Source organism: Neocloeon triangulifer, unplaced genomic scaffold, assembly GCF_031216515.1.
Source record: "Neocloeon triangulifer isolate White Clay Creek 2 clone unplaced genomic scaffold, ASM3121651v1 ptg000001l, whole genome shotgun sequence".
Lineage (NCBI taxonomy): Eukaryota > Metazoa > Arthropoda > Insecta > Ephemeroptera > Baetidae > Neocloeon > Neocloeon triangulifer.
The window spans coordinates 801,363-827,104 of record NW_026775544.1 but is presented as its reverse complement, the minus strand read 5'-3'; the positions used below and the strand labels follow the sequence as shown (position 1 = coordinate 827,104).

Here is a 25,742-nt window from a genome sequence, read left to right as displayed (position 1 = left end):
AGGGGCGTGGTTATTTTAGGCTTTGTTGTCTCTTGAACTGACAAGTAGACAAGTCAGACAAGTCGTGGAAAAATTTTCTTCAGTTTCAATTTTTCCACGTCAAAATTTTTTCTGAGATTTGCGCTGGCTAAATTTTTGAAAGCCGTGATTGTTATATTTTGAAAATGTCCGATTTGGAAGATTGCTTGTTGGACAGGCTGCCAGACGAGGTGCTCGAATTCATTCTCTGCAATGTTTCGCCCTATCTGGATTTGCAAAATTGCGCTCTCGTTTGCAAAAGGTGGCGAGAACTTGTCAGAAGTACGGCTTTTATTAAATATCATCAAATAATGTAATTAAAACTTAATTAATTGATCAATTTTTAGCTGTGAGGAGAAGGATAAAGTATAATTTTCATCAGGCCATAGTCGATTTCAATATTCGCTGGACAGAGATCCCAGAGGTACACCATTACGTACTCACAATCGCCAAAAGGCACTCTCACTCGGCCTGCTGTTACGGTAAATCTTGCAATTTACATCACTGTTATAATCCTACAAATTGATTTTTGCACACAGATAACTCGATGTACATTTTCGGAGGCTGCACATCAACCTCTTCAACTTACAACGATCTCTGGAAGCTCGATCTGACCAGGCGACACTGGGTGCGACCTCTCACCATGGGAACCTACCCCACACCCAAAGCGTGTGCTTCGATGGTTTGCTATAAAGGGAAACTGATCCTCTACGGGGGTTGGAGTTTTCCTTCTCCATACCCTTTGCACCAAGAGGTGGGTTCTTGATCAAGATTTGTTCACATTTCTAGTTTCATATTTTCCAGGCGTACACTCTGTTCAACGAACTCCATGAGTACTGCATTGAGACCAACAGGTGGACTGCCATTAACACAGTCACTTCTCCGCCGTCGGTTGCAGGTCACAGTGCCACCATTCACGGCTCAAAGATGGTTGTCTTCGGAGGAATGAGAAAAAACTCTCCCTCTAATTTTGAAAGGTTTTCAAAGGTTTCTTTTTTGAAATAATTATTCTTTATATCTCAACTAGATCAAACCGAGTTTGGGTGTATGATTTTGAGGAAAATGACTGGTACCACCAACCTACCTCTGAAGTCAAGCCAAAGCCTCGTTTTGGTCACACTCAAATAAAACTGAGTGAAACCCACCTGCTCATCATTGGAGGTGGAAGGCAGTTTCCTGTGGTGTTTGACGACGTATGGCTGCTAGACATGAGCAATGAAAATCCAAAGGGAGAGTGGGTTTGGAGTCAAATCGAAGTCATTGGAAAATACCTGCCCAACAAGGCCTGGTGCAATTCTTCTGTGAAGGTTTGATATTTTAAGAAATGAGGATGCTTATATTATCTTTTGTATTTTCTTCAGGTTGGCCAGTATGTAGTCACTTTTGCTGAAAACATCCATGCAACGGCTTTGCCCATTCCAAAGAAAAATTTCAAACTTGGCTCTAGTATTTGGGTCCCTCCGCGGGAAGATGAAGTCCCTATCGAAGGGCCAGCACCAAAGAGGTAAAAATCATTGTTGAATCAAACATTCTGATATTAATTATATACAAAATATAGAAATCCTGTGGCAAGAGATAGAGATGTGAACGTCAACGGTCGAAGAGGAGTTTTTCAGAGGAGAAATGCAAGTTCAAGCAGTGAAGAGAGTGATGTTGAAAATCCAGCCCTGGGGCAACCTCGTCCCAACATTTCCAACCTGAATCCCAGACCTGGTGTGTCAGCTATAGCCCAGAATGCTGGTAGACCTGCAGCGCAGCTAAATCGTCTTAGAAACAGAGAAAGGCAACTAGAGATTCTGAGGAGACAGGAGGAAAAGTTCAAGAATAAGGGCCAGATTGCCAAGCAACCAGTGGAAACGCCAAAGTCAAGGAATACAATGGCCATGTATGTGTTGGACATTTCCGAAGTTCTCAGTCACAAGAGGGCCACGTGGTTGCCACCAAAAGTTTCTGCCGAGCCGCACCATGCTCCTGAGAGCACTGTTCTCTACTCGCTGGTGCTTGGCATGAGTGAGCTCATCATGTTTGGAGGCGTCGAGAAGGACGACCAGGAACTGAACAATTACGAAAATACAGCGTGCTCGCACTTGCGGATTATTTCAGCGCCAAAGGATATTATCTAAGAATATTATAGAAAATATTTGCAAAATAAACAGCACCCAGTCAAACTTAACTAAGGATTTTTTAAATTAATAGTTCGTCAATTAGGATCTTAAAATTTATTAAAAATTAACTAAGAAAATCAATTTTCCTCGTCTTTACGCAGACTTCCGAAAACCTTTGAGGGAATCATCTGTTTCTTGACAGGCAGAGCTGTAAAGTAAATGAGATTTTTGTGTGAAAATACTTGAATTGGAAGGATAAAATCTACCTTCTTCGAGGTCTTTCTCAGTTTCATCCTCGTCATCTTCTTCACTACTTTCATCGTCAATGTCAATCTCATCAGGATTAACAACCTTGTCTTTGGCGGCCTGGCCCTGTGTTTCTCCTCTGATGAAAGAAATGGCACCTTGAGGGGCAGGCTTCTTGGCTGTTGGCTCTGCCATTTGAGCAGCCTTGGCCTCCAACATTCGCATGCCATCCTTTGCTCCAGGAGCCAAATCGGCCACAGTTCCAGCCACCTGCCCAGAGGAAGTCAGCATCTGTGCCGACATCATGTTGACCTGAATAGAATTTAATTTCATTAGTTGCAAATTATGATTAAAAGTAATTAACTATATAATTTAATTTTTAGGAACTCAGTTATTTCAAATCTCATCTGATGACCTCAACTTAAAGCACATCTTTAATACGAAAAAACACCATGGTATTAACTTATTCTATAGTTAATATCACAGGTCACTTCCCTATTAAAGTAGTGCAAGGATATCAAACCATCGAATTCGCCTTTGACTCATCATAGTAAAATTTTTAAATTTTAACACCACAGCAGATAAAAATTTACCTGGGTATTGTATGTGGCTTGGACGCTGCGCTTGATTCTGAGCATTTCTCTCATGGTATCTTCATTTCCATGACGAATTTCAAAGTCCTTCCAAGTTTGCCAAAACTCTGCAGTTACCTAGAAAATATTAATTAAAAGTAAAAATTATTTACATATTACAGAATAAAAAAAACTTACTCTTGGATCGCACATCTGGCTGCAATGAGCATAAATTGCCCTGGCTCTGTCAATTTCACCAAGTTTGGTTTCCATATCTGAAAATCGCAGGCACATGTCTCTAGCCTTCTCCTCCGGCAAAACATCAATGGCTTTCTCGTAAATTTGCCTTGTGCGGGCAACACCATAAAGCTCAGCAGCTTTATTGATGTAAATGTTGAACATCTAAAATATATCAAATTAGCATTGAAAAGGTATATATTTTTTAATTCATTTACCTCAAATTGCTCTTCAGGCAGCACAGCTTGGGTGGCTCGTTCGTAAACAGCCATAGCATGCCTGGCAAGTCCATGTTCCTCCTCCAGCTTTGCATATAGCAAATACAGGGCTGTTCAAATTAGATTAATTTAAGTTTGATATCACATTAATAGTTCATACTTTTGGCGAATTTGTTGGGACAGTGTTCCAAACACTGTTCAAAAAGATCTCTGGCTCGCTCCAATTTGGTGCCTCCATATCTTTTCAAGAACTTGGTCAAGTATGTGTTCCAGATGTCGTAAACATTCGGCCACTTGAACAGGGCAATGCCCTTTTCATAAGCACGGAAAGCTTCTTCGTAGTACTTGTGCTCCTCAAGGAACATTCCGTAGTTGATAACAATCTGCGGGGTTGCGATTTTGAGGTCCAGGATGCGATCATACACAGATTTGCAAGCTTTGAAAGTTCCAAAGCTCTCCTCCAAATCAGCAAACATGGACCAAATTTTTAGAGACTTGTACAGCCTGTTTTGCACTGTCTCTGCATCATCGTGGTAGGCGACTTTTCTTGGCGGAGGAACTGTTGCTCGGTGCATCAGTTTCAGAGCACCATCGTAGTTGTCGTGCTGCAACTCAATTTCTGCCCAGGCACACCAAACTGAGGCCAAGTCATCTACTTTTAGATAGGCTACTTGAATGGCCTTCTCGAAGACCAAACGAGCGTCCTCCAGTTGATTGTTAGAGTCATAAAATTTGGCAAAAGCGATCCACAGAGAATGCAGTTTGCCGACAGCTTGTTTTGGATCGACTGTTTGAACTGCTTCGGTGTAGGTGTTGATGATCTGCATTCAAAGTAAAAGATCAAGTAATTATGTTTATTTAAATTTAAGAGGCTATACCTCATGTGGTTTGCCTTCCAAAAGAACCACTCTTTTGTGCCACTCATGAACATTGTGCGGATTTTGGCGAAGAAGCACCGAGTTTAGGAGCAAAAGTCTGCGGGCCATCAGATGTTCGAATCGGGCCATCCGCAAATCCAACTCGATATCATCTAGAAACAAAAAGGTACAAAAAATTAGTATCGCTTATTTTATTTTTTTAATGATCATCTAACCTTCTTCACTTGGATTCTGGTTGTCGGCAACTTCCTCCATTCTTTTGGTAAGACTCAGTTCCTCAAACTGGGCATAAGCATCAAAAACTTGAGTGAAATCTCTTACAGTGGTGACCGTTTGGATGGCCTCTTCATACACATCTCTGGCCTAAATAAATTGTAAATTATAGCAATTATAGAATATCAAAAATAATTTTTTCAAAATTTTACCCTTTCAAAGAGGCCAGATCGGATGTAATAATCAGCAAGAGACTGCCACAAACTGCCTAACTGATCAGAATATCTTCGCAAGCCCCCTCTGATAATAGCATCAACGTTCAGCGACCTTTTTTATAAGATATTTTTTTTTATAAATTGCAGAATTATTTAAATATAAATAATTACTTGACTTTTCCTGGATTTTTAGAAATAAGCTCGCACAGCTCATTCCAAAGCTGGTGGTTTGACTTCCCATGTTTGGACACAAAGTTCTCATTATTGACAATTCCTGCCAGTTTTATGGCCGCTTCGTCCAATCTTCCGATGCTTGCAAGATACTCTATGTAGTCTTCAGTGTTCTCAGGGCACAACTAAAAATTTAAAAATTCAAAGTTAAGCTAAAAATGAACAGTAACATAAAAGTCTTATGTACCTTCAAGTAACGTCTGAATACTCGAATTGCAGTTTCATGACAGTCATAAAGGCTGACAAACTTAATGTACAAAGGCCAAATCCTGTGGTGCTGAGTAATTGGCAAAGCCCTCAAAGCTCGGTCAAAGGCTTGCCTCGTCCTAGTAATTCGCTTCTGGTCTACCAGGAACGAGCAATAGTCCATCCAGATTCTGGGCATTTTGTGCATGAAAACCAAAGCTCTCTCGTGAGCATTGTTGACGTCCTCGTAGCTGGGGTCGGTGATGCATCGCCCTCGAACTTGCCTCCTCCTTAATTTTAGGTAATTGTACCAAAGCTTGTAGCTGGAATAATAATCAGTTTATGAATCAACAATAGATAATTCAATTATAAAAAAGTACCTTCCCGGAAGTTCTTTCAAGGCTCGCTCGTAAATGATGTTGATGGCGTTTTGCGGACCGGCTTTCTTGTGCTCAATGTAGCGTAGCCAGTGCTTCACGGAGTATGGATTTCTTAAGATTTCCTCTTCGTAGGGAAGATCATCGTCAGTCTGTTTATTTATTAGTATGAAAATCACGAACAAGAAAAAGTAATAAAACTTACAAAGACAAGAGAACTTGTGTCAAAGTCCGGCATCTTATTTGTCGCCTAATTCATGTAATATAACTTTTGAAGAAGTTGCTTAAACTTTAATCAATTTACGCGTAAATTGATTGGATGGTTAAAAATTTGAATTATTAGTAGATTTTGGTCAATATATTGAATTTTTCCTATTGTTTACAACAACAGCAGCAGCGCGTGTGATCGCTTTCCGACTTTTTCCGTTTTCGGTTTTTGTTAGAAATGGATTAATGGAACACGGAACGGAATACGGAATGCGAAACACGCATTAGTCACGTGATCGTGTTTATCCGTCCGCCTTATCCACTATCCAACCTCCTTGGCGGCTCATGTGCATGCGAGTGGAGGTAACTTCACTTCTGTGGTTCCGTCGTGCGCCTGCTTCGTACCGATTGGTGGATTCAGAAAAAGTGCATAAAAAATACATACGAGAGCAGGCACCAGCAGCAGCAGCAGGACGGAAAATTCCTCCGCTGGCAGCTGTTTTCTGATTTATGATTTTCCTGCTTTCCCTGGACGTTTTGGTAAGAAACAAAGAGCAGTTCATTAGCATTTGTCGGGTCAGCGATTTGTCTCTTGCGTAATTTGCTGAGTGTCTCTTTGGAACGTTTGTCTAGTGGCGATGGAATATCAAAGTTGGGCTAAAACCCTGACACAGATTTTCAGGGCTCGAAATTTCAGGGTTCTCGCGTCGTGGCGCGTTTGTATTGATTTAGGATTAGTTAAAGCGTTTTATATCATTGTGATATATGGATTAAAATTGATCTGTTTGATCTAAATTTCGAACACGGAAGTTTTTCATTTTTTTCGTACTGCTTCATTTGTTATTATTTTCTGCATCTCACTGTGATTGACTCATTAGGCTAAGTGCGCGCTTGATTATCTTCTTTATTATCACATTATTTATTTAACTTAAATTGGTTTTTTATTTTTTCTTCTTTATTATCACAGTTGATATTAACGTCTGCAATAATTTAGCAGAGACTTTCTAATAATTGTGAAGAATCTCGCGCTGAATTTATTTATTTTACCAGCGTCGATCATCATTGTGTGTATTGTTTCAGATTAAATGAGCTGTAAACATGGAAGACACCAGCAGTTCAGAGGTCAAAATGATCCCCTTCAAATATCCTGAAGTAGCAACCAAATTGTTTGAAGAAAAATATCGAAAGAATGAGCTCACGTCCCTTGAATTTAGGGTAAAAAATTTTCAATAAATCTATATTTGAATTATGAATCTAATTTGTTTTTCTCAATCAGGCATTCTGGCACGGGCATGTTCCCAAGCTATTCAAAGTTGTGACCCACCCGCAAACCAAAGTTCCCAAAATAGAAACGCAGCCAAATTATAGAGATGTCCTGATTCGTCCAATTGAAGATTTCATTTACAACGCTTGTGGAAGCAAAGAGCACACCCTTAAAGTAAACCATTTGTTTGTTTTTTATACAACATAAAAATTAATTTATGCAGGAACTGAGTAAAGTTGAGTCGACGGTTACTTCTTGTGGCCACGTTTTTCGAAATGGCGAGTCTACCTACACCTGCCGTGACTGCGCCATGGACTCGACCTGCGTCTTGTGTGTTTTGTGCTTTCAGAAGTCCACACATAAACATCACAGGTCTTACTTTTTTAAATTCATAGGACCTTAATCAAGATTTTTTTGGGCAGGTATAAAATCACCTCTTCCTCTGGTGGAGGGTGTTGTGACTGCGGGGATGTGGAGGCCTGGAAATCTGACCCTTGGTGTTCGGAGCACAAGGGAGGAGATGAGGAGACTGATGTCCAGGCGTCTCAGACTCAAGTAATTTTTGTATTGGAGATCTTTTAAAATATAAAGCTTTCCAATTTAATGAGCAGGAGAATGAGTTCAGTGCCCTGGAAGAACTGAATTTGGACCTTGCTGAGAGAATGAAGTTGATTTTTGAGTCAGTTACTAGGTTCGTACATTAAAAAATATTTTGATGTTGGCTAAAATAATTATATTGTTCCAGATATGCTTTCACTTGCCTCTCATACGTAGATCAAAATATTGAGACTCCCGTCGACAGAGTAGATCCTACTATCCTGCTCCTGCCAGGTGCAAACTCTCATTTGCAAGTCAAGGACTCCTACTGCCTTGCACTGTACAATGACGAGGTTCACACCTATGAGGCTGTTTCGACTGCCATCACAAGGGCAGTAGGTTGTACGGCAAATGTATCGATGGACCACACGCTGAAAGTTGATAACATGGGCCGAGCCATAATCAGATATGGAAATTACGAAGTATTTTTTGAAAAGGTTCTGGAATCAGAAAAATACAAATTATAATTTTCAAAGGCTTGCTCCGAGTCTAAAAAGAGAATGAGAGAACAGCTGCTGAGAAACATGAGCATCCCCCTCAAAACGGAGATTTTGCACGAGTACATAATCTGCCTTCAGTTTTTCGCACTGGAGCTTTTGCAGTGGCTGGAAAATTGGGTCAAAGAAAGCAAGGCAGTGCGCCAGGCTTTGTCTTTTGTTCTCCTAGAGGTCAGTGAACTATAAACTTTAAATCAATAATGTTATATAACTAAATGATTGTAACAGAGGACTATTGAGGACAGCTCTCCATACACAATTTTGGAGGGAGTCATCAGGCAAGACCCAAAGCTCTGGAAATCTGCCAGGTCGCAGTGGAACAAACTTCTCTTCCACAGCCTCTTGTTTGATTACAATTTAAAGAAAAGATTTTCAGAGGTGCCTTTATATTTAGTTTGCAAATGTTATTCCAAAAATCATTCTTAAACAGGTCCTCACTCGGAACTACAAGTTTATACTCTCAGAATTCATGAATGACGACCACGACCTTTCTTACAGCGTTGCATCTTTGGCGGTCCAAGTATTTACTGTGCCCTCGCTGGCAGTCTACTTAATTGAGCACCATGATGTCATCTTCAGTATACTAAATTCGTTCTACGAGCATTGCATCGCCTTGTGCGGGATCAGTAATTTACTAAAATTTTAACTTTCATGCAGATCTTGTTAAAAAAATTTCCACAGGTGGGGAGCGATTGGCATTCACTTTCACCAATAACATGGAAGTGAAGCGTTTCAAGAGGGCCATGTATGTGTTGTGGGACCTGCGTTACTTGTTGACTTTTAAGCCTAAGGCGTGGAATTCAGCCTTGAAACAGAACTTTCTGCACGGATTCAGTATTTTTCTGAAGCTTTTATATCATATGCAGGTAAAACAACCATCAAAGTTTATCTCTTGGCATCTAAGATTTTCTTGCAGGGAATGCTTTCATTCACAAGATTGGTCCATCAACATGCAGAGTACGAGCAGGAGTGGGAACTGGCGTTCCAGTTGCACTCAAAGGTCTCGTCTGTGGTTGCGTTGGCCCACGAATGGTGTGGTGAAGACAAGCTTGTGCTTATAAAAGCAGTCAGGTATTTAGTTTTAAATAATAAGCTATAAGAAAATAAAGAACTCTCTTTTTTAGGGCAACATTGAAGAAGCTGAATGAAGTGTCCGTCAAAGACAGTGTTTCAGGACCAAGAAAAGATTTGACTGTTGCTAATTGCACTGCAAAGTGCTTGGATTACGACATTTCAAAGCAAAGCGTCAGTATTCACATCCCTCTGACAAGACTTTTGGCTGCCCTTTGCTTGCATTTGCCAAAGTACAACCTCAATTTTGAATCTGACGAACTTATGTGCACCGAATTGACAATCGAACAAGTGATGGAGCCTGCTTTGAGACAGATGGCCTTGAGAGCTCAAGTAATACATGTTTTTAGGTTTATGATCACTTTTTAAATTTTATGTCAGGTCCAAGCTCGAATGTGGAGACGTAACGGGCTCAGCTTACCTCATCAGTTGATGATGTGCTCCAGCAGCAAGTGCAGGGGTGAAATGTTGGACTGCGACGTCATCATGCTCCAAACTGCTCTCACTCTTATGAAGCCAAACGAATTCTTGATCACAATGCTGTGTCGATTCAACCTGACAAATTGGGTGCAGCCTTCTTACATCCACGAGCAGAGGGTTAGTAATGTTTTCTTGATTTTAAAGTGACTTTAGTATTTCTTGATGAAAATCAGAGTCCTGAGGATGACAGCATCAGGGAAAAGAACACTCTGGTTGAGGAGCTCCTATACACCCTCCTCTGTGTTGTGGGAGAAAGATTCAAAGTTGGAGTTGGCGAGGTGACCGCTCAAGACTGCTTGTGCCATGAAGTTGTGCAGCAGCTGTGCATCAAACCCATGTCACACTCGGAACTGAATGACCAACTTCCAAGGGACGTGAATTACGAGACTCATTTGGAAAGTGTGGTCGACTTAGTGGCTGATCTCAAGGACCAAGCGCAAGGCAAAAAGGTCTATGAGCTGAAGACCGAGCGACGAGACGAGTTCAACCTTTTCTTCTACCACTTTACCAGAGAAGATCTGAGTATTGCTGAGGAATATCAAAGGACCTTGAGGAAGAAAGAGTCTGCTCAGTTCAACTGCAGTCCTCCTCCGTTGCCACCCATGTTCACAAATGCATACAGCAAAGTTTTGGATGTTCTTGAATGTGAAGTGATGTTGGCCCTCATGGAAGCAGTTCTTACTAGGTTTGAAACAGGATTGAAGTTTCCAAACTTTTTACTAATCTAAATCTTCAGGATGATGAATCTGATGACACCATGTTTTTCTGAGCTTCAGCTTCAGGAAACTCTGTTCCTTATTGGGTATGCTTTGTTGGAGGAAGAGAGACAGATGAAGATGGCACAAACAGGTGTGCCTCCTGACAGACCGATCAAATTTTCTACCAGGGCAGAAGCAAGACAGATTCTTCCTTATCATGTGGAGCAGCTGTTGAAGGGCAGGAGAAATGAGGTTGAGGAACAGTTACCCTTGGTCAACTGGGTTTTAGGTAGGCTGACTTTACACCCAAAAATATTATTTCATTTGTTGTTATAACAAAAAATTTTCTACAGCCAAGTACAAGGATGTTGTCAAGCTGAGAGATCGCAAAGTTGAGGAACCTTCGAGCAGTGCGCCAGTACCAGAGGCCCCTGCAGAAGATGAGGAAGCTGCACAGGTATTTAAAATTTTTAGGCCAAAAAATTAATTCTTGTATAATATATTATTTTCTTACTTTTAGAAAGCAAAGAAGGCGCGTGCAGAGTTAGTGGCTCAGAGACGAGCTGGTGTTTTGCAGAAAATTCAGGCACAGATGTATTCATTCATGCAGGAAAATGCTGACGAAATGGCTTCTGTTGGTTAGTTACATAACTGAATTAAATAACAACTGAAACTAAATTGAATTCAAATTGCCAGATGAAGACATGCAAGAAGAGAGTGTGATCAATCCTTCTTCTGCCTCGATGGTCGGAGACCCTGTTGCTTTTGGCCCCGATTACTGGACAGTAAAAAAAGAGAAACGAAGGTATTGAATTTAAAAAAATTGCATCTCCTGTGAACTAACAATAATTATTTTCAATAGGGTCATTTGCATCCTTTGTCAAGAGACAGAACTCATCAGTTCCTCATCCAGGGATTACAAGCCGGTTGTGATGGCTGCTCTTGTACAGCAGTCAACCGTGTTGAGCCGCCACAGATCTTCTGTGATGGACGACCCAGCAATGAATGTTGACGGCAAAATCCAAACCACTCCTTGCAAGTCAGTCGCCAACCTTTGCTTGACTAGCAATCTTGGACCTGCTCCTCACGTCAGCTCTTGCGGCCACACAATGCACAAGTCATGCTTTGATAATTTCTTTGAGTCAGTCAGGAGGAAGGAAGAGCAGCGGGCTGTTCGCAGGGACAACTCCTTCTATGACGTCAGACACAAGGAGTACCCTTGTCCATTGTGCAACAGCCTGAGTAACTGTGCCATGCCAATATTTGAGGACAACTCTGATATAGAGGACAGGTGTGCCAGACAAGAAAGCATCAACACCCACGAAAACTTGGCAGAGTGGTCGGCCATTTACGAAAATATCTACCAAGAAGCAGTGCGATGAAATCGAAACGTATCTAAAATCCAACTAACTAATTTTTTCAGGTTAAACATTGGGGCTCCTTTGCTGAAAACCCTCTAAGTCGTCTGAATATTGGAGAAGGAGACAATTTCCCACCAGACATGGGACCCTTGGAAAGGAAAGATGTAGGTTCGCAGCATTTATCTGATTGCAGTTGTTCCTAAATATTTTTCCAGTGTGAAGCTACTGTTGAAGAATCTAGTCTGAAGAAGAAGATGGCTTCTTTCATGAGCCACAACAGTGATAAGAAAAAGAGGTTCAAGCTTCCGACTCATCTGAAAGACTGCATGGATGCCTTTACGGAAGTTGTGTTTAATGTAAGTTTGATCAAATTTTCATATGATATAAAATATTTTTTTAATTTTGTAAATTGTCTTTTGGTAGGCTGCCAAAATGAAGAAAGATAGGACTGACTGGAATATTTACGCATACCGACTCGCTTACCTGTGGCAAGCCAGTGCTTACACCATCCACTCTCTTGAATGGCAACAGCGTGACCCAGAGAAGAGCCTTCTCGGAAACTTCACGGAACGACAGGAAGAAACAATACGGGCACTACTACTTACTTCTGCCATGGAACCACAAGATTTACACCCTTCGGTAGAAATTTTTTAACAAACTTGCATTTTAACTCATGAAATCCATTATTTGCAGATAATACAACCAGTGGCAGTTTCTCTTTTGCACACTTTTTACCAAGGAGATGATAAAAATCACCCTTGTATTTTAGAGGTGGACCAATTTGGTTTCTTAGTGAGTCTTATTTTCACAAACTCGTACATCTTCTCCAAGAGGAATAAAGTGAAAATCCCCACCTGCTTCGAAGAGGTAATATGATAATAAGTAAACATCTCTTATTAAATTTCTTCTCAGGATCTGGCTTTGTTGAGAATGGCGTTGTTGGCCCATGTAGTTACTCTTATGCTGGGCATGGAGTGGCAAGAGGAAGAAATGCCCATGGAGGTAGAGGAGTCTCCTGCAGACGTGGAGGAAGGCAAACTGGCCATGAAACTTCTGTACGCTGTACGGTCTATTACCAATTTGCCTCTGCCTCCAGAGTGGCTCAGCCCGGCTAGTCTGTGGCACAGAATAACAAGGGAATGGTAGGATTAAATGCTTACAAAAATCTTTTGAATCTCATGTTCTATATTATTATTATAGTACTCCTTTCTTGAGATGCTGCGCAATCTTTTTCAAGTACCTGACTGGAATTCCGGATCCACCTGCATTGACCCAAAGTGGTGGAGACACTTTCCAAGAGTTGTGCAGATTCCTAGCTTTGCCGGGGAACTGTCTTGAACTTTTAGCATCTGATTTCCATTTGAAAATGGCAACAAGGTTGGTATTTGGCATTCGTTTTTGAATTCTTGTTAATTTTTTTTCTAAAGATGGTGTCAGCACCCAAGGATAAAAGCCACCCTGGAGAGCCCTAAGTTTGTACGCGGGCCCATCAGAGTAAACCAACTGGTCCCCTTGCCTATGGATTTTACAGATCTCATTAACTCGGTTTCGTCGGTGAAGTGCAGAAGCTCTGACGAGAATGCAGCAAACCCCTCCATGTGCCTTGTTTGCGGACGATTTGTCTGCTTCCATGTGAGCTCAAATATAATTTCATGCAAACAGTTACTTAAATGTCCCGTTTGTATACATATTTAGGGCTATTGTTGTGCGGTAAAACTAGAAGATGGTCAAAACGTTGGCCCATCTATGTTTCATGCATATGAATGCGGAGCTGGAATTGGACTCTTCTTGAAAGTCCGAGAATGTGAGGCTTTTGTTCTTCGACATCACCAAAGAGGTGAGAGTGATATTTATAAATAAAAACAAATTTTTTGAATTTTGTATTAATCAAATTACTTGCCAACAGAAGCCTGAAATGTCATATTAATCAGTTTCTAATAATGTTAATTATTTGCAGGCGTTTACATCACTCCTCCTTATGTTGACAAGTACGGCGAAACTGATGAGGGCCTCAGAAGAGGCAACCCCTTGACACTTAACACAAAAAGCTACAAGGAGATGCACAAACTTTGGCTCTCGCACACGCTGTGCCAATCGACATGTAAAATTTTGGAGGATGGATTTTATCCTGTCCTGACCAATTGGCAATTGCTCTGAACTAACCATTTTTCTTCGGATTGTTACCTATAGTAACCCTCGCTCTTAATTTTATCATTTTGTGCATTAAATCAAATCGATTAGAAAAAAATTGTAATCATTTATAAACAATCGCTATCCTTTGAGACATTATTATGTCATATAACCTTTGTTTTGATTATATTTGCATATCCATTATGTAACTTTGAGCGGAATTCCCTTTTTTTCATTTTCACTTTTTGCTCTGGCTCCGTTCAAACATGCAAAATTCCATTTGAGTGAACTGATCTCATCTGAGGAAAAGGTGCAGCTCACAGTCATAGTTTTTGTCCGACGGAGCTGCAAATATTTGATCTGGAGGTGTTTCGCTTTTGAAGCTCACTCGTCCCTTTCATGGGTCACTGGGGCAAACACACTTCCTCTCCTGCGTCTTCGTATAAATATATGATCTGGATCCGCTTTCGGACTATTTTCGCAGCGAGTTTAAACGATGCCACTGCACTGGTGGCTTCTCGCGCTGGCTGCCCTTTTCAGGGCGGGCAGTGCGGTGGAAAAAACAGCATCAGGCAGTGCACGCGCCCCCAACCACAGGTACTCCAATGACAGTGTGGTGGAAATCCTTAGCCCGAGGGGCCCAGCGACTTACCTCAGCACCAAGAACGTCTCCGACGAAGTACCACTTGATGTCATCTTCATTATCAACAAAAATTCTCAAGAGGCGAACAGCACCCACGCGGTAAAATTCTACAAATTTTACATACATATTCTTTTTATAACATTTTTATTCATTTTAAATTTGAAGAAAAAAAAATATCAACAAATCTGTTGCCGCAAATGATTGATTTTTTTGCGTCTTACATTTCAAAAAATCTATTAAATTTAGGTGATAGGTGGTCATTTTGACCAAAATTTTAAGTCTTTTTTGATGCCAGAGCTTAAAAAATTCTCCCATAGCTTTTCAGGGCAAACGAAAAATAATGATTAACTTGCCATTTCCCACTAACAATTTTCAGCCCTTATAGACATTTTAAAAATTAAATTCGTCTACATAAGATTTTTTATTATTAACTTTTAATGTGTTAATCTTGACATCAAGATCGATTTTATTGAGCATGATTTTTGTGACTCTCAAATAAAGATAATAAATCATAATCATCGTCTTATTTTATTGACAGGCTATAGAGTTGAAAAAGTCGATGAACGTGACAGGCGGTGCTGCTGCTGAGCAGAGGCTTTTCTGGCACCACCAGCACCCCCCGAACAACTGTCCTAATCACCCTTTTCCGCCCAGTGGACCATGTAAGTACAGACATAGCCATCGATGCCTGTCGTTTTAATTAAGCCGCTCAGATGGGGGCGAAAAAGGTCAGAGACAAACTGCTGATTGAAAGACTACTCGCCTCTCTACAGCTGCGTTTGGTGAAAATCTATATAGATTTTGAGGCAGAGAGAGAGAGACAGACGGATCCTTGGCTCTCTCATATCTCTTTGGTGTGCACCATGTGGAAATTGCCGTTCCTTTTAATAGTTCGCCTTAATATTCGCTTGTGCCTATTTTAAGCACAGAGATACATATTATACATAAGTATCAAACAGTAGACCCGCACTTCCAATAATTGACGTGATCAAAAAGCTCATTCTAAGTGCATAAATGTAAATTGTTCTGAAACTTTTGAGGGCGGAATTTGCTTTTTGCATAAAATAAATTTATGGAAGCAAATTTCGCGCCGGTGAAAAAAAATACCGTTGTCGTCCCCGCTGACATCGAGTGTGCTTTTCAAACTTTTTTAATAAACATTCCTGATATGAACTTTTTTAATTAAGCCGATTGTGATACGCATTCATATAAAAATATGCGTACATTTAAGCAAAAGTTGAAAATCTGTCGCCAGATTTGCCTCCGCCGCTGCCCCCTGCCGTGCCTTGCGGGGGTATATTTGCGAGTCAGGTGTCGGTTTTGGTCAACCCGAACCATCCCGGGCCTTATCCAATGAATGCCAAGTGCGTCTACAAAGTAAAAACGCCGCTTCTCATTCCTACATGTCTTCGAGTGTCCGTCGCGCATCTCGCGATCAGGTGGACACCAAACTGTGTCCAAGACTGGATTCAAGTAAGTTATTTTATATAGACGAGGTTTTTTTTTACAATCTTCCTTGCTGATTTTGATTCATATTTTCCTGTTATAATTAAAGTGAAATTAAAAAAATGCTGATGCTAATTGTGAGCTGTGTTAGAAGTTTTGAATTTGTCTCACTCATTGTCAGAGCTAAAAATTCAATACACATATATCAATTCAATTCTATCTCATTTAATTTCATTTGGTTTTTTTTTTAATAATTCCAGTTAATAATTATTTGAATGTAATATAATGACAAAGGGAACCTTATATTTCCTTCAGGAATTCAGTTAATACTGTCAGTTCAATTTTTATTTATATTTATATTAAATTAGCTATTTTTTTTTAATTATGCTGATTAACTTATATCGATTTGAAAGAAAGAAAAATTAGTTAATTTACAGGTAAAATCTTTTTTTCAATAAATTAATAACCATTAAATAAATATAAAAAATTTATATATAAAAAATATTTTGAATATGAAAATTAAAACATAATAAATATATTTTAAATTATGCTAATAAAATGTTATTTTAACTGTTTTTACAGATAGGTGAAAGTCAACCCCGTCTCTGCGGCGGCCTTGTGGGAGAAAAGTACTTCCGGGTCGAGGGTGGTTTCTTCCCCGTAATCTTCCACTCGGGCCGTCTTCCCGGACCTCCAGACTCGGGATTTAAAATTGTCATCTCGCAAATTCCTTGCCAAATTCTGCAGCCACCCCGGCCGCCTCCACGGCCCCCGATCCACCACCCCCGACCTCCAGGGCCGCCGATCCCTCCCGGACACTATCCTCCTCCCCACAAACCCATCCCTTACAAGTGGCGTTGGCTGTGGCTGCTCAAGTGCGAGTGGGGCGGCATCGAGAATCTGCCTCCGGGCCACTGTCCGCCCCCGCACCCACCCCGACCGATAAATCGGCCCCCGCCAGGACCGGGTTTTCCACCCCCGAGAGACAAGACCGACCCGCCGGCTCCGCCACCCCCGCAGCAACAAGGGCCTCTGTGCAACAGGGCGACGTCTGAGCCGGAATTCGTCACCGTCAGTTCGGAGTGGTTGCCGTCGCTGAGCAACCTGGGCAAGCAGCACTGGAGCTGCAGACTGACGGTCTACAAGGCGCACCCGGTGAGTCTGCAAATAATAAATATTTGGCTTTCCGCAGCCAGCGCGCCGCACATCCTTTTCCTTTAAAACACTGCTTACTTTCTTGATGTCAAACGCGCACTGTAGACCTTTTTTTAAAACTTCCTTTTTCCTGGAACTTGGAACTTCCTGGAACGGGCTTGCTTATCTGAACAAAAGTAACATTTTAAGTTATTATTCTTATTATTAATAATGCGATCCAAACGATCAAATACAGACTAGGTTTAAAAATTACTTTCACTTGCAAGAGTTACAAACGTATGTTCAAATTAAAAATTAATGTTTATTGCACGAAAATACTACTGACAAATACAACTCACAATCAGGTGCTACAATAAAAAACTAAAAAAATAAGCATACAAAAGCAGCAATTTGTGAAATTAAAACTGAATTATTTCCCCCAAAATAAACTGAGAAAATTCAAATTAAAAAATCCCTTCTAGTTTTCAAGATGTGTTGAAAATTAAATACTTTTTAATTAAAATTATTCAGTTGGAAGATGTCCTTGTGTAATATAAAAAATAGTTTTTGAATTTATTGCTGCTCATAAATCAAACTTCTGCAAATTTTAAAGCATCTTGTTGATTTTGATGGTGCTTGGCGCTTCTTTGTCTTATGGCTCGTCTGGCGCACTTACGGAGATTGGCTTTCCAATTTACATGCACTTTATATATTCAAATCGCCCAAAATGTTGAGAGAGGGGCTTTAATTTTTGTTTGCTCTTCCGGCGGACAGCAAGTCAACAATGAAAAGCTCTATTTTCAGAGCAAATTTTACTTTTGTGTTTAACTTTGAAAGTGCGCCGACGAGATTTCCTTATTGATTCGCCCCCGCCAAAACTTTTCCATTTCCTCGACTATTTGAAGAGCACGTGCTGCGCTGTTGAATGGGAGGAAGAAAATATAAATGGAGGTGATCGTGTTTTCCAGGAAAAAAACAGCTTGCACCGTATTTTCAGTTTCGCGTATAGGGAAGACGTGTACAGAAAGAAAGAAAAGCCCCACGGGTGGGATGGTTATTTTTCTATTTTCCCGAATCGCAGCACCTCTTTTTCCCATCAATAAGAGAAAAAGATGAAACGCACCGTGCAAAATCGAATTTCATAATATCATCTTTCTAAAAACAAAAAACACATTTATCTTGTGTTTTAAAAGCATGCTTCACATGCCGGAAAATTGGAGAAATTTAATCCTATGTTGTGGTTTTGTTACAAAGAGCAAGCATAATATTCCGCTAAAGAATGAAATTTTAGAGCAAACGGGATATATGTTGCTTTTAAAGTGTTATTTTATGCATAAATTAAATTGAAGTTAAAAATGGAGGTAGGTTCATGCAAAATTGAAACCAAATTCACTTTGAAAAATGAATGAATCAAGTAAATACTCGTGATATCCCCAAAAGGTGACGTGCGGGCTCAAACAACCCTAGAATTTCTTGCGTGTATTATTGGCAAAAGAATCTTATTTATTAAAATAAATAGCTAAACAGATAAATACATCTTAAACTTATTTTCGCTAAACCTTTTTTCAATTTACCGTAGTCCGCAAGTCGTCTTTTGGTATCATGTGTTCATTTATCAAAGAGAGGTTAAACTCGGGTTCAATTTATCGTTTATTTTTCATAAAAATTAAATTATACAAGGAAGGAGTGGTTGTGAGAAGACTTAAATAAGTTAAAAAACCTAGCTTTGACCTTGCTGAGAACGTTTTTTTCGTTAATCGTCGAAACCATTTTTTAAATAAAATTTATATTAATTGAAAAGCAATTTTGAAAATCTGTTTTTCCTTGATATGTGCAAATAATATTTTGTTAACTCAAATATATAAACACTTTAAACTTACCATTCACAAAACACACTTATAATGGTGAAGTCAATGTTAAAAAATTCTTAAATTAAATTGTAGAGAGAGGTATTATATTTGTTAATTTTTTTATCCCTGTATAATTAATCACAAGAAAATTATCAAGGAAATAATTATATCTATTTATAAAAATAAGCCGTAATAAGCAAGAAACACATTTTTTTTTCAATTAATCTAATTGTAAGTGTTACATGTAAAAATAAGTTAACAACTTTAGATTTGACGTTTTTTATGAAAGAGATTTCTAGAGTCAAAAATGAAATATTATTACCCTTCGCCTTCACTTTTCTTCTATGTATCTCATTTCGGAGAGCTCTCTCGCCGGCGGCGTTCTTTGTGATCTGCTTTTACTTTATACACAATCAAGTCGCAAGATATTCGATATTCCAAACACAGGAAGAGAGAGTGAGTCTTCGCCCTCGCATAACTTTGCATTTTCATATATATAAAAAATCTTTTTTACATTCTTTTGATGTCGGCAGGACGCGTGCGAGCTGCAGCTGAACCTCGAGCGCCTCGAACTGGACTGCCGGCACGAGTGGATCGAGGTCGACGGCCAAAGAATTTGCGGAGAGCAACCCTTGAGACAGCGTGAGTAAAAGAAAAATAAAAGAGAGATGATTTCGAGTATAGAGCCTTCTTTGGCGAAACCCGAGACGTTGCCGGGAACAATGGTCGGATTAAAAAAAAACTCCGTTCCGGTCTCAGCGAAAAAAAAAAACAGCCGCTCTTTATTTATTGAATTAACGCCGTCGAAATGCGCAACAACTTTCACGAGAAAAAGAGAACGAGGCCGATATATATATTTGCAGCAAACTTTGATCCCCGGAGAACCGGCTATGCGAATTATGAAAAGCAAAACAAAACAAACTCAATTATATTTTTCGACTCTCTCACGCAGCCGGCCGGCGATTCTCTCCGCACTCTCCAACTTTTTCAACTTTCACGCGGCGCTTATTTTGCCGGAAAGAGCCTTCAATTTTTCTGCACAATTCGCATCTTTTTTGCGCTTACAACACACTCTCTCTCTCGTTTAATAAAATTTTCCGCCCGGAATAAAATTCCCAGTGTCGACGAAAAGTTTCGGCCAGGCAAATTGCGGATTTAGTGACATGAAAGCCTGACAAAGCAAATTTGTTTGTGGTGACTGACAGTGAGTTCTAGAAATGGAAAATGAGTTGCAAGTTTAGAAGGATAGGGCGAGGGTAAATTTATAATATCCTCAAAATTAAAAAGCTTTAGTTAATACACAAAATTCGCCCATTAGCTTAAATTTAAAAAAAAAATCGTCCAGATCTACCCAAAAAAATTTTTTAGTTCTTCTAGCAAGGTTGAAAAATGAGTAATTTGTCAAGAAAAAGGAATTTTAAACATAATTTTTTCAATTATTTCAACACAATATGTCATCCTATATAGCATTTTGCTCAAAAAATAAGCTTTTATTTTAATTTTGTTGAAAAAAATTACCGTTGAAGCCACTTAAGAAGAAAACTTCCAGAAAATAAAAAGTTTTTGAGAGCCTGATCCAAATTTGCAAAACGAATAAACGCTTTTAAGAAAAAAAAAATTTTAGCTCAAAATCGGAGTTGGAAGTTTCCAAATTTTCCCATGCGGCAAAAATTGCTTTTTTTTTTGGGAAGCCAGCCCCTTGCTTGAGATTCACAAAATATTTCCAGGAATAAAATTGATAATTTTTGAATTTGAGATAATTATAAAATTAGATGAAAGCAGGGTGACTCCAGCAAAGGATTTACTGTGGGAAAAATTTCTCTGTGCTCATGATTTTTATTTTCCCTCGTTTTTCTTTCCATCATTCAACATTACTGAACAAAAATGACAAAGAACTAGCTCGTTTTTTTTTCTCCTTCAAGATTTCCCAGAAGGCAATTTGATATCTGAGGAAAGTGTGTCTTTGTAGTCGGTCAAACGGCGGAGTGTGTGTGTATCAAAACTTGCCACTCATCGTAATTGCTCCGTTTTCCAAATGGCGAGGGGCTTCGTTTCTCTGGTTTGACTGTCAAGAAATCTCGGTTCTGAAGTGCAGCCGCAAAAACGGGGGCTCCACAACAGCATCTTCTTCCCCTTTGAGCTCCGCTAACTGCCGACAGTAGAGAGATTGAGTTTCAAAGAGCGGCGCAGCTTCGGCTGACGTTTCGAGTTTCGCAGTTTCGGAGCGCCGCTGGGTGATTTGTAACTATGCAACCGGAAGAGCTGCAGTCCGTTCCGGTGCAGCATCCTGCTGCAGCGATTAATTATTTCATGTGCACGAAATCGAGTGAATAGTGCAGCGCAAAACGCCGGCATTTCGCAACAAAGGGCTTTTGATGAGAAGAGTTTAAATTGCATATTTCTCTCTATTTCCATTTAAAAATATTACCATTTGTTTTTATATTTCATTCGGTGATAGGAATTGAGAAATTGATATGTAAAAATTATGTGCTTATTCAAGATTCACAAAAAATTAAAAAATTTAAATTCAACCGTTTCAAAAAAATTTTGCAATGTTATTTTTCACAATGATTTAAGGCAAAAATTAATAAATTAATTAACAGCTAAGTTTGATCTCGACAATAATTTTTGGATAAATGTAAAATAAATCCTACCTAAAGTAATTTCCAAATCATCTTGATACGGAAAGTTGGTGGAAACTACAAATTGTCTGCACTACGCCGCATGCAAATTGGCAAAATTATAAATTACACCACCCGTAAATAAATACAAATGGCCGGGTGCTTTGGTCCAAGCCTGAATTCTTTAATTGAATTCGCCGCAAATTGCACTGGTGAAAGATTCCACCCGAGTTAAATTGTAATTAGACCGGCCGAGAGAGAGAGAATCCAGCGGCCATTTCTCTTAATTTGGTGTCTGCGTATAATTCGGGGGCAGCAAAGGGCGAGAATCGAGTCAGGCCTGATTCACGAGCGCCATATTTTGCGCATAGCTAGGGTCAGTCCTAATTGGACGCGTAATCTAATTAATAATAGTCCTAATGAAGTTGCGGCAGGGCGGCAACTGGGAGCTTTTTCGCCGATTCAATTAACACAGCCTTCTGTCCCCGCCCGCAGTGAGCGTTGACTTCCGAGGGCCGGAGGCGCGGATCGACTATCGCAACATGGGCACCAAACGGCCCGGCACATTCCTGGTGCGCGGCCAGCAGAGCTTCGAGTGCAACCCTCTCAATCGTGAGTACCCTGTATTTTAGTGCCTTCTTCCTCCCTCCTTGTCGCCCCGGCGCTTAAAGGGGATATCAACAATCTTAAACTTTTCTTCACTCCGAATAATTTCTACAGTTTGGTGATGAAGACTGAAATTTTCTGACAAAAAAAACTCAAATTGGAAAACCTGAAGGGAAACCAGACTTATTAGGGGAGGGAGTTTCTTTCACATAGAAAAATGCAAGCTGACAATGAGAAATTTAGAACCTTAAAGATTTTAGCTATAGTTTGACAATATTAAGATCCTCTTGACATCGCTTTTATTACTTGCATTATTATATACGCTCTATTCGTTTTGCATTTGTATCCGAAATTTAAAATCACGGTTCTTTAATTTATTAACCTTTTTTAGAGACTTTCACTTGTGAGCACTTGTGATAAAATCAGAAAATGAAATAAAAACAATTACACCTTTCTTAGAAATTTTATTAAAATTATGCTTCTTCAAGAAATTAAAATAATATATATATTCAAACCATATACCATTCTTTTGTTTTATAAATTTTATTGCTTTTCGCATAATTTTTTTATGTTGAATCTACTTATATTATCGTTTTCAAAAATGGGTCTCACATCGAAGGAAATTTAGTGATTTCAAATGTCTGCCAGCAACATTATATTATTGATTCCCATAGAATATGCAAGCCTATTAATTAAATTAGAACGAATTTGCTCTTTTCATTCAATTAATTTTCCTTGGATTATAAATATCCACTCCTTTTTGTTTTAAGATTTTGACCGTATTTTATGAATTCAAAGATCAGCCTAGACTTTATTAAACACATTTTTTCAATGCCCTTACTTTTGCGAATGTGTCTGGAAAAAGCGTCCCATTTTCATTTGCCTCCTTGCTCGTTTTTCATTCGCATCCAGACAGAAATTATTTATTGCTTTGGCGGTGGGTCCACGAAGGCGATTAATTAGATTCATTTGCATTTGCGCTGAGAAAAAATATGTATTTCGTCTGTGACAGGCGACAACGGCCTGTGTGAAAAATGGAGCGGGAAACGTCGCGCGTTTATTTCGCAGTCGAGAGGAAAAACGCAAACAAATCAAAATCCGATTTTGTGTCTGTGAAGAGAGAGGCGACGAACGGACCGGAGAGCTCTATGGATTTTTTAATAAGTTCATTACCGTTTGATCACGTAGACCCTTTTTCCTCTAATCCCGTTCGCTCTCATTAAAGATTGAAGGGCGAAAAGAGCGTCTTTCTCTTCGTTGGAGCGGAATCGGTTAATCAATTCGTTCGTTCCTACATTCTCCAGATATGAATTTTACATGAGAGAGTAATAATTGGACATTTCTTTTTATTCGGACTTTATCATAGAAAATAATTAATTGCATGTTCGCAAAATAGACGATAACTTATTATTCCTATTTTCATCTCATTGGCTATTAAATTTGAGAAGTAATTGAGGAAAAGTTGCAAATTAATCAACCGTTATTGAAAAAACAAGCTTCAAAATATGCCTCATTGTAAATTAAAATATCTCTCTCACTATTGAAAGCTGGCAATCAATTCGTAAATTTAATTGCAATTAAGAAAAACTTTGCATTCCTTTGTTTCATTTCTTGGATCCTTACTATAATTTTTTCTTAATTTCCACCCTCAATGTCAGCAAAAATTATGAAAAGAGATATATTCTGGATTTGATTGACTTTACAAGGAAATTCATGCTTTGATAATTTTTTTTTTAATGCCAAAATTGAACTTTAAAACCTTTCAAATTCTGTATTGAGAGATAGAGAGATGAGATTCTTAATTAATGTTACAAAAATGTTAAAATTCATTCTCTTGTTTACAAAATTCCACATAGAATTTCTCCTTGAAAACTAATAAAACAAAGTGGAATAAACTATAATATTGTTGAATAAAAATCAGAGTTGATTTCTTTTTGGCATTCATGCAAGATGGCTGTGAAGGTTTTTTTTCTCAAAATAAGACACAGAAGTTCTAAACAATTGTATGAAATTAATTAATAAGATGAACAAATAAGTGCTTAAATAAAATAACGATTTTAATGTTGCGCGGGCTGCATAATTATTATAAAAAGCATTAACAATTCTCACATTTAACTTTTATTTCTCAAAAACTTTGTGCCCTTTTAATGCAAATGACATAATAAAATATACATTTTGTGAGCCGTAAAAAATTTAAAGGGGTCACTGGGCGTTTCGAGGATCAGGGGTGGGGGCTTTAAGCATATCCACGGGGTAAGACAAAGGGCCGGGCTAATGAGCAGCACCCTTAATCCCCATCCTACTCGGCTTCGCGGTGTGAATTTTGATTGTTCTCCACAGTGGGAGTGACGCCGGTGAAAAAATTAGCAGCAGCCACGCCGCCCACGCCGGGCAATTACATTTCACGGCCCATCGCACAAAATCAGCCGTGGCGGAAGAAGTGAGAGGAGAGTTTCTACAGAAAAACACCAAATTTGTGTACATTGTGATGGCAAAATATTAAATTTATTTCGTGTTTAACTTTTTCTATACAAGAATAGAGATGCGTCCTTTTTTCTGCGCTGCTGTTCCCCTAGTACCGTTGTTGTTGTTTGTGTGTCGTGCGGTTTGGCTTTTTGTCCGTGCTATATGCGGCAGCACCACACGGCGCAACGGGTGTATACACGGGTGCAAAAATTGACTTGTGGCCCACGAGGGTGTGTTTTCATCACAGCGCGACGAGCACACTGCATGACACACTCGGAAATTCAAGCCTGAATAATTTAGCTCGAATTATGGCGAGAGGTGCAGCGAGGCAACATGAACTACAATATCATCCAATGAAATGGAACACGTTTAGCCGATTTTGAAATTACTTTGCTGTTGAATTTTCAAAATATAACGCTAAATTAATTTTTTTTTATTCAAATTTATTTTCCATATTTTTCTTCAAAATTTTAGGATGATTTAAGGAAGAGTTAAAACTTAATACATTCGCTGGACAGCTGTACAAATTAAAAGTTTTAATATAAAAATAAAAATTGTTAACTATTCAGAAACAAAATAATTACAGCTAAGACTTGAAAAATAAATAAATGAAATTTTGTTCTCGACTTAACTTTTTACTACAAATTTAAAATAAAAATAGCAACTTTTTTTTAAATTTGAAAGTGTTGCTGTATCATCAGCATGCAAAAATCTTAATAAAATTTACTAATCAGTTGCCATTGGACTGGATAAATTATTAAATTTTATATTAAACCCATCTTAAATTGCAGGAGCATTAAAACCTCTAATTTTTGTAGTAAATAAAGCTCAGAAATTTAGAAGAGGATAATTTTTAATAAAGTTTTGCAATATCTTTTTAAAATTCAACAACGTTCATCAAAATTCTTTCGTTTCCATGATATGCAAATTATTTTGTGGAAAATTTGATGCAGTTTTCGTCTTGTCAGAATTTAATTATTGAACCAAAGTGATCCCATTATGTCAGTCCGGGACCAACTGAAAGTCCCTCGAGCCAAACAGAAGGGAAGCAATTATATAGACCCGAAGCGATTGAATTTGGAAAGGCTCTTCGGGGAGCAAGTCAATTTAGTCCGGTACGTACTCGTCGGTGGCCGTGCGCGCCGCCGCTTTTGATATAGGTATGTATTTTAGAC

General features: G+C 39.1%; 4 protein-coding genes across 5 annotated transcripts; 3 read left to right on the top strand and 1 right to left on the bottom strand.

Moving 5' to 3' along the window:
• Positions 1–37: 37 nt before the first annotated feature.
• On the top strand, positions 38–2,202 carry LOC132196894 (F-box only protein 42-like). The gene is made up of 7 exons (XM_059619834.1): positions 38–300; positions 366–500; positions 558–772; positions 823–995; positions 1,046–1,325; positions 1,380–1,522; positions 1,577–2,202. The coding sequence occupies exons 1-7, from the start codon at positions 165–167 to the stop codon at positions 2,139–2,141; spliced, it is 1,647 nt and encodes a 548-aa protein (XP_059475817.1). The 5' UTR covers positions 38–164; the 3' UTR covers positions 2,142–2,202.
• Positions 2,203–2,222: 20 nt separating this feature from the next.
• Positions 2,223–5,965, bottom strand: LOC132196868 (pre-mRNA-splicing factor syf1 homolog). Its single transcript, XM_059619804.1, has 13 exons — positions 5,702–5,965; positions 5,500–5,648; positions 5,121–5,442; positions 4,874–5,058; positions 4,700–4,814; positions 4,490–4,637; positions 4,275–4,426; positions 3,557–4,217; positions 3,397–3,506; positions 3,140–3,343; positions 2,963–3,079; positions 2,390–2,681; positions 2,223–2,331 (listed from the first exon to the last, which is right to left on the bottom strand). The coding sequence occupies exons 1-13, from the start codon at positions 5,732–5,734 to the stop codon at positions 2,261–2,263; spliced, it is 2,559 nt and encodes an 852-aa protein (XP_059475787.1). The 5' UTR covers positions 5,735–5,965; the 3' UTR covers positions 2,223–2,260.
• A 118-nt stretch (positions 5,966–6,083) lies between these two features.
• LOC132196855 (E3 ubiquitin-protein ligase UBR2) lies at positions 6,084–13,938 on the top strand. Of its 2 annotated transcripts, none has more exons than XM_059619783.1 (29): positions 6,084–6,243; positions 6,784–6,918; positions 6,980–7,141; positions 7,191–7,339; positions 7,390–7,522; positions 7,579–7,658; positions 7,713–7,986; positions 8,041–8,232; positions 8,290–8,439; positions 8,492–8,687; positions 8,743–8,927; positions 8,978–9,132; positions 9,186–9,465; positions 9,514–9,729; positions 9,786–10,297; positions 10,349–10,599; positions 10,664–10,767; positions 10,831–10,948; positions 11,007–11,115; positions 11,173–11,683; positions 11,734–11,835; positions 11,887–12,027; positions 12,095–12,310; positions 12,365–12,538; positions 12,584–12,813; positions 12,872–13,048; positions 13,099–13,303; positions 13,367–13,508; positions 13,629–13,938. In XM_059619783.1, exons 2-29 carry the CDS (start codon positions 6,802–6,804, stop codon positions 13,826–13,828), a joined length of 5,481 nt encoding a protein of 1,826 aa, XP_059475766.1. In that variant the 5' UTR covers positions 6,084–6,243; positions 6,784–6,801; the 3' UTR covers positions 13,829–13,938. The 2 variants fall into 2 exon arrangements, with proteins under 2 accessions (XP_059475766.1, XP_059475775.1); XM_059619792.1 differs by lacking the exon at positions 6,084–6,243 and adding an exon at positions 6,300–6,419.
• Positions 13,939–14,194: 256 nt separating this feature from the next.
• LOC132196926 (actin-binding protein WASF1-like) lies at positions 14,195–24,883 on the top strand. The gene is made up of 7 exons (XM_059619879.1): positions 14,195–14,543; positions 14,983–15,106; positions 15,700–15,917; positions 16,473–17,045; positions 19,408–19,516; positions 21,991–22,107; positions 24,442–24,883. The coding sequence occupies exons 1-7, from the start codon at positions 14,298–14,300 to the stop codon at positions 24,543–24,545; spliced, it is 1,491 nt and encodes a 496-aa protein (XP_059475862.1). The 5' UTR covers positions 14,195–14,297; the 3' UTR covers positions 24,546–24,883.
• The last annotated feature ends 859 nt before the right edge of the window (positions 24,884–25,742 follow it).

Coding starts and splice junctions, on each gene's coding strand:
- LOC132196894 (XM_059619834.1), top strand. CDS start 165: ATGTCCGATTTGGAAGATTGCTTGTTGGACAGGCTGCCAGACGAGGTG. Junction 996..1,045: donor TCTCCCTCTAATTTTGAAAG/GTTTTCAAAGGT, acceptor TATCTCAACTAG/ATCAAACCGAGTTTGGGTGT. Junction 1,326..1,379: donor GGTGCAATTCTTCTGTGAAG/GTTTGATATTTT, acceptor TATTTTCTTCAG/GTTGGCCAGTATGTAGTCAC.
- LOC132196868 (XM_059619804.1), bottom strand. CDS start 5,734: ATGCCGGACTTTGACACAAGTTCTCTTGTCTTT. Junction 4,218..4,274: donor TGGAAGGCAAACCACATGAG/GTATAGCCTCTT, acceptor CTTTGAATGCAG/ATCATCAACACCTACACCGA. Junction 3,344..3,396: donor TGCCTGAAGAGCAATTTGAG/GTAAATGAATTA, acceptor GATATATTTTAG/ATGTTCAACATTTACATCAA.
- LOC132196855 (XM_059619783.1), top strand. CDS start 6,802: ATGGAAGACACCAGCAGTTCAGAGGTCAAAATGATCCCCTTCAAATAT. Junction 8,233..8,289: donor TGTCTTTTGTTCTCCTAGAG/GTCAGTGAACTA, acceptor TGATTGTAACAG/AGGACTATTGAGGACAGCTC. Junction 8,440..8,491: donor TAAAGAAAAGATTTTCAGAG/GTGCCTTTATAT, acceptor ATTCTTAAACAG/GTCCTCACTCGGAACTACAA.
- LOC132196926 (XM_059619879.1), top strand. CDS start 14,298: ATGCCACTGCACTGGTGGCTTCTCGCGCTGGCTGCCCTTTTCAGGGCG. Junction 19,517..21,990: donor AGAGCAACCCTTGAGACAGC/GTGAGTAAAAGA, acceptor CCCCGCCCGCAG/TGAGCGTTGACTTCCGAGGG. Junction 22,108..24,441: donor CGAGTGCAACCCTCTCAATC/GTGAGTACCCTG, acceptor TGTTCTCCACAG/TGGGAGTGACGCCGGTGAAA.